General features: G+C 28.0%; 1 protein-coding gene and 1 long non-coding RNA gene across 2 annotated transcripts; both read right to left on the bottom strand.

The window, feature by feature from the left end:
* Positions 1 to 1,679: 1,679 nt before the first annotated feature.
* LOC115887271 (transcription initiation factor TFIID subunit 1-like) lies at positions 1,680 to 3,855 on the bottom strand. The gene is made up of 4 exons (XM_030906657.1): positions 3,521 to 3,855; positions 3,319 to 3,458; positions 1,775 to 1,836; positions 1,680 to 1,721 (listed from the first exon to the last, which is right to left on the bottom strand). Exons 1-4 carry the CDS (start codon positions 3,667 to 3,669, stop codon positions 1,692 to 1,694), a joined length of 381 nt encoding a protein of 126 aa, XP_030762517.1. The 5' UTR covers positions 3,670 to 3,855; the 3' UTR covers positions 1,680 to 1,691.
* Positions 3,856 to 4,911: 1,056 nt separating this feature from the next.
* LOC115887272 lies at positions 4,912 to 6,171 on the bottom strand. Its single transcript, XR_004051043.1, has 4 exons — positions 6,098 to 6,171; positions 5,691 to 5,820; positions 5,489 to 5,628; positions 4,912 to 5,426 (listed from the first exon to the last, which is right to left on the bottom strand). It is a non-coding gene; the product is annotated as an uncharacterized LOC115887272 (long non-coding RNA).
* Between the last annotated feature and the right edge of the window lie 768 nt (positions 6,172 to 6,939).

Below are 6,939 nucleotides of genomic sequence, written 5' to 3'. Positions count from 1 at the left end.
ATATTTTTTGTTTTAATACTACAATATTATTATGCTTTGTGGTGTGGAAAACAAATGTTAAGTTATCTTAATATTTGCCATGATGTTTTATTACAAAATATGATTTATAAATCACAGATATTTTAATTAAATATAATATTATATATTTTGTAGACATTTTGGACAATTGGACATGACAAAGAATTAAGAAGCACGGCAATAAAGGTAGAAAAAATAGGGCTAGAGAAGCATCAGTCTAGTGTTGAGTATATCGGAAGCCCCAAAATTAGATGGATCCTATAATAATGGACATTAAGGACAGAATTTGTCTGTTTATTTTTTTTTAAATCATGTACCTATAATTTAAATTTTGAAAACAGAATGTACTGTGTCCTAGGCTAGGTTTATGGGAGTTTCATCTTATTAAAATACTTTTTCTTTTCAAATGTAGCCATCTACAGTGTTTTATTTGTGTCTAATTCTATTGATAATGAAATTAGAGCTGTCTAAATCTATAATAAGATATATTGCCATGAAATAAAAACACATCTCTCAAAAAAAGTTCTTTTGGCATTGGGTCAATATATTAAAATTTTAATATTTTTATTCTATCTTGTGCGTTCCATTCCATGAACAACATTTTTCAAAATAATGTTTATTTCATAGTTGGCATGAAAAAGGTAACTGTTTTTTTATATGTAAGTGAATTTCATCGCTCATCATTTCCAAGCCATATCTGACTAAGTTTTTTATCATACTTACTTAATTCACCAAGAATTTGATGATTAAATACATATATCTTAATAAAGTAATTATAAATATATTTATTCAGATATCAATTTAGACCTACATATATGGTAAAAAATATTAGCTTATAATTTCTTATTTATTTATTATTAAATTATAGTATTTTCATTTTCATCTTTACATACAAGTAACTATTTCTGTATTTTATTCTCATTCAAACTTTCAATAAATTTATTTTAACAGATTTTATTGTTTTTTTTTAAATTAATAGGTAGGTAATGGCAGTAATGGTAATAATAAAATTATATTTAAAATTTCTATTTTAATAATGACAAAGCAGAAAAAATAAAGTTTATAAAAAAAGTAAAACAAAAATAAAACTTTATAAAGAAAATTAGGTAATTACAGAAGATTAAATTATAATATTAAAAAGGGAGATTTTATGGTCTATAAAAAAGGATTTATTTATTATCCAATTTCAAAATAATACACATGCACAATTTGGCAACATCAACAGAAATTTGCTTACTGCGCATGCGTAGAACTCGGATGAAAGTCTCCCGATAGACACTTCTCAAAAATATATAGTATTTTTAATACCCATTTAGAATAACACCATCCTTATTTATTATTAATAAATCAGTTGAAACAAAAAATTACCAACAAAAAGGAACGTCGATAACTAATTTGTTAGATGTCACGTTTTTAAAGTTACGTCAAATTTTGATTTCATGTTAATGTCATAATGTAAAATAAGATATAAATTTCCCATATAAAATGACAGCGATCTTCATTTCATAGACATCGCTGACGTGTTTTTCGATCATACGGTATTTGTTAGAGAAAAAAATTCAAATTGAGCGCAAGTAGATTCATATACCTTATATTTAAATAGAACATTTCCAGTGCCCAGAATAAATCTACAATAGCAAAAAACACATATAAATCTCAATAGCAAAAAACGATCAGTAAACAATTACCCAAACTGCATATTTCTACAAATAAAAGCAAAGCCCTATTAATCAATAACTAATGCATTATATATTACCTCTTCATTTGCCAGTTCATTGATGTCAAAGAAATCTTCAGCTGACGGAGATTTTTGATCATCTAATAATAAAAAAAACATACTTATTTATGTAAATATATACTTTCTGCATAATCTATATAGTATACAGGTTCAAGACTAATGTTCTAAGGCTTCATTCAGTACCTCGCAATTAGTTATTAAAAAAAGTTATCAAACTTTTGACTTTTCCACTGCTTCAAAATTTTCTACAAATACAAATGTTATTTTGACATTTGATTGTCTTCCGCGAAGAGAACTTGTGGTTAGAAATCAAAAGTTGATTGTTTTATAAGCTAAATATTAAATATTAGGCTTTCTCTATAGATACAACCATGGCTGCGTTTAGGTATTAAAGGCGACAATCTGTTTGGACGTGACGTAACAACCTAGAGTTGTTTGTTCTTGTCCCACTATATTAAAATTAGATGAGGATGTCGCTGTCTATAAGAATATCCTTTGCTTTAGAATGTTGAAGGATGTAAATTTTATGTCCAGAGTGCATCTACCCTGAATATCTGAACACAGCCCTTGACAAAAGTATGAAAAGTGTAATTGAAACACTAATTTATTCGAGAAATGTTGCAAAGGTTTATAAAGGTACCATTGCGATAAAAAAGTAGTACAACAAAATATGATTTAATCGGCTGGTCTATAATAAAATATTAAAATTGCCCATTTTAAAAAGGTAGGTAAAATTTTTTATACTTTTATTTCGCCAAAGTATATCTACCAATTATTACCAAATTCATGGTAACGCCTAAAAAGTTAGGTGGCGTAATTGTATTGTTTTCATAGTGACGACGATATCCGCTTCTTGATATCCTTATAGACCAGGATTCAAGTTCTATCTGGGACTACTAATTCTTGTACTACTTTTTTTTTATCGCAATGGTACATGTACCCAGACACATTTTGTTGTATACAGGGTACCCCTCAAAAAAATGATAAAGTTGTTAAGTTCTTTAAGATTATATACCGTATGATCGAATAAAAACGGCGTCAGCGATGGTTATGAAATGAACATCGATGACATTTCCCATATAAATTTGCATATAAAATGACAGCGATCTTCATTTCATAGCCATCGCTACTAATATAAATTTCAAATAGTGATTTTCATTCTCTTGAGACTAGATTTTGGTTGGTTTCTAAAGACTAACTCGGGGTCAGACTGCACCATCTTATACTTAGGCATAAAAAGTTTTAATAAGATTTATAAATTTGTGCCAAATTTGGATCAGAATAATTGTGAATATAAAAACAAACTGTAGAGTCTTACTGAATAAAGTATTTTATTCGGTAAAGGAGTTTAAGTACTTTTCCTGTTCTGTTTTTTCCTGACTAGTCTTACGAGTTGCAGAAGTGTATATTTATATATGTTTATATACACTATTGAATGACATGGGCCTATTGAAGTTAATATATTATATTAAAGGCTGAACTTAGACCTATGTTTTGATGAGATTTATGTCTCGCGGCAGCTAAGGTGTTAAGTACATCCAAGATTAGTTTAGAATACTTACAATTTTCAGACTGATCTGCATTGTCAGTGCTATCTAAATTATGTAGATTTTCATTTTGTGCAAAACTATACTCATAGTCTGTTTTAGTCTGGATTTCTTCTTCGCCTATTACTTCCTTTAAAATTGATCCAAATGCTAACCTAAACAATTGTATGTTTATTATTCAACAGGTAAATATTAATAATAAACTTTTTTATATTACTTTCCCAACAGAGATAATTGTTTCTGCGATTCTGGGTCCAAAATATCGCTTTCTAAATTTCCTAATTCATCAATATTTCCAAAAAGAAATCCTGTTAAATTTACACCGTTACCACTATCTTCTAAATACTCTTCTTCACTCTCCGTCATTATAATTAAGCAAAATAAAATAAGTCCCAAAGTATTCTTCAAAATAACAATTCAAATAATTTGTAACACGAAATAACACAAACACTGCATTTTATTTTTATTTTGTATTGTAATGTATTGTACAATGTGACGTCAATCAGGGTTGTTTTTTGAAAAATTTCGATTGTGCAGGCACCAGAGGCAGGCACAGACTATAGACACGGCTATAGACACAAAACACATACACAAGAGCTATAGAGATGTCTTATGTCTATATCTCTGATCAAGCATCAATAGAGCCTATTAGTCGTGACGTCACATTTAGATTGGCAGGCATGCAAAGCTAACTTCAGAGCAATGCTTGATTCCAAACAATTAAAATTTGCCTGTGATTTTCCATAAGAGAGATTTTATTTTTAATTTTTATATATTTAAAGTGCTTTTTAGTGACCCAAGTGGACTTTTTTTGAAAAAATTGTGGTTTTTAAACAAGACAATCGAAAAACCGATGTATGTATTTTCAAAGCAACTTGGTAATAATTGTTTTAAACTTTCTGAGGTTATGACATATTGTTTTTTTTACATTTTAAGGCATTATTTCATCACTTTTTTTATATTTAGTCATAGATTTATACCCATCGAAGATTACAGTTGAGGGTTGGAACCTTTGGTGTTACACAGCAAAATAAAAACACTAAATCACCACAATACACCAAAACACTTTTACTTTTACACTGGACGCGCGTTTCGCTAACAATGTTAGCATCATCAGCAGATGATTATAAACTGATTAGTTTTGAGTTTATAATCATCTGCTGATGATGCTAACATTGTTAGCGAAACGCGCGTCCAGTGTAAAAGTAAAAGTGTTTTGGTGTATTGTGGTGATTTAGTGTTTTTATTTTGCTGATTTATACCCCCTCAAAAAAAATCACAAATTCTATTTGGAACATTATATTCCATTTTTATTAGGGGAAAAACATACAAGTAATTAATGTATACCTATAATAATACTTGTAAGATTATACTGTTTTTTGGCATATTTTTAGTAGTATTTAGAAGTACATAATTATAATATTAAAGTAGTAGATAATATAATATTAATATAAAACACTTAATCCTGTTCATTTATGAAGTCTTATAAACCTACTTACCTATCATTTTGGCTGAGGGGGACAAACACTTTGATTATTCATATTTACACAAGGAAGAACTAGGTAATTTTAATATTTATGAAATAAAAATTTGGGAAAATGTAATTTTCAATTTATTTAAAAACCTAACAAAAAAAATTGTTCTTTTAAGAAAATTTTTGATATACATACAAATGTAATATAAAGTTAAGCTCTCATCGAAGGGAAATAATAGAAAAATAATATACACAAACCAAAGTTCATAATCATAAAATGAATATGATAAAAAATAAGTAGTAAACAAGTCTTTTATATACAATACCTGTGTATAAACAATAAAATTTTTGTCATTAAAATAAGTTACTCTATTCTATACAAGTGTTCTACTTCAGAAATTAATGGGAATTGCAGATTTGTCAGAGCACCACAGACTTGGAAAATCTTTGTGGCTTGACAAAGTAAATTCTGAGGTAATGAATTTAATATGGAGAAGCATTTTATTCAAAACTAGTTGACGGTTGTTGTTTTTCAGAACCGAGTTGTTCACAGTCCATAGATATATTTTCATCAAATGTCTGAGAGAGGTTATAGATATATACAAGGCTTTGAGTTCTATCACTTACAGATTTGCTGACACTAGGTACCCTGTAAAAGTTTTAACTTCTAAAAACATGAAGAAAAAAATAATGAACAGTAATTATTATCACCTTTTCTTTTTCTCTGGAGATTGGAACGAAAATAGCTTGTTTTCATTATGTTCAAATAACGTTGGCATATTTTTTTGTCCCCATTACTAAAGTAACATGAACAAATCAAAGAAGATGGACTTGGATTCCTGTCTCCACGTCTAAAATTTGATCATTCAAAATTAAACATGGGTTATTACTTTTTAATGTTAATTAAGCCTACCTCACAAGCGAAATCCACTTCGGTATACCTCCACTTCTTTAGAAGAACTGGGTCTTTTGGGAAACGAAAAAAAGAACAAGTTTTTTTTCACTGTAATGTTTACATTCTGGAACAAAGCCCATAACCATATCTAAAAAAGAAAAAGTTTTAAACTGATAGCTTAATTTTAATTAGTAGTATTTTTTTAATAAACTATCAAATTATGGCTTGAAAATAAGTAAAATACAGATTTTAAAAAAGTGTTTCTTACTTTGGTTTAATAGATTATACATAACCTCAAAATTTTGAAATTGTAAAATAGTTATATAAAATAAGAACAAACTCACAGGTATTGTACATCTATTTTAAGCCAAGATTTTCTAGAATATAAAATAAATGTTAAAAAGTCTAAAGTAATTCGTACTTACTGGTAATTTAAATTAAAAACTTTCTTAATGGAAAAATACACAGGACAATTATTTGTTTGGAAACAATTAACTATCAACTGAGCCACAACGTCAACGGTGCTACCAACCTATTCAATGCAATGACGTCAGACTAATCTTGCTTATAGAGCCTATTAGTCGTGACGTCACATTTAGATTAGCAGGCATGCAAAGCTAACTTCAGAGCAATGCTTGATTCCAAACAATTAAAATTTACGTGTAATTTTCCACAAAAGAGATTTTATTTTTAATTTTTATGTATTTAAAGTGCTTTTTAGTGACCCAAGAGGACTTTTTTTGAAAAAATTGTAGTTTTTAAACATGACAATCGAAAAACCAATGTATGTATTTTCAAAATAACTTGGCAATAATTGTTTTAAACTTTCTGAGGTTGTCATATTGTTTTTTTTTACATTTTAAGGCTTATTTTTCATCACTTTTTTATATTTAGTCATAGATTTATACCCCCAAAAAATCACAAATTCTATTTGGAACATTGTATTCCATTTTTATTAGGGGAAAAAACATACAAGTAATTGATGTATATCTATAATAATATTTGTAAGATTATATTGTTTTTTGGCATATTTTTAGTAGCATCTAGAAGTACATAATTATAATATTAAAGTAGTAGATACCATAATGGTAACATTTGGGCTCTGCGGTGGAACTCTAAATTCACCTATTTTATTAATAAATACATACCTAGCTTTCAATATTAGTGTATATAAATCATTTGTGTCAACGAAAAACAATACTTTGTTACATAAATTATCGATAATACTTAAAAAATATAAGCCTTGATATTAAGCAAATCGGTAAAT

This window comes from Sitophilus oryzae, unplaced genomic scaffold (genome assembly GCF_002938485.1).
Source record: "Sitophilus oryzae breed Bouriz unplaced genomic scaffold, Soryzae_2.0 scaffold_561_pilon_pilon, whole genome shotgun sequence".
Classification (NCBI taxonomy): Eukaryota; Metazoa; Arthropoda; class Insecta; order Coleoptera; family Curculionidae; genus Sitophilus; species Sitophilus oryzae.
The sequence above is the reverse complement of the archived record's forward strand: the minus strand, read 5'-3'. Positions and strand labels throughout refer to the sequence as shown.

Coding starts and splice junctions, on each gene's coding strand:
- LOC115887271 (XM_030906657.1), bottom strand. CDS start 3,669: ATGACGGAGAGTGAAGAAGAGTATTTAGAAGATAGTGGTAACGGTGTA. Junction 3,459..3,520: donor CAATTATCTCTGTTGGGAAA/GTAATATAAAAA, acceptor ACAATTGTTTAG/GTTAGCATTTGGATCAATTT. Junction 1,837..3,318: donor TGCAGATCAGTCTGAAAATT/GTAAGTATTCTA, acceptor TTTTATTATTAG/ATGATCAAAAATCTCCGTCA.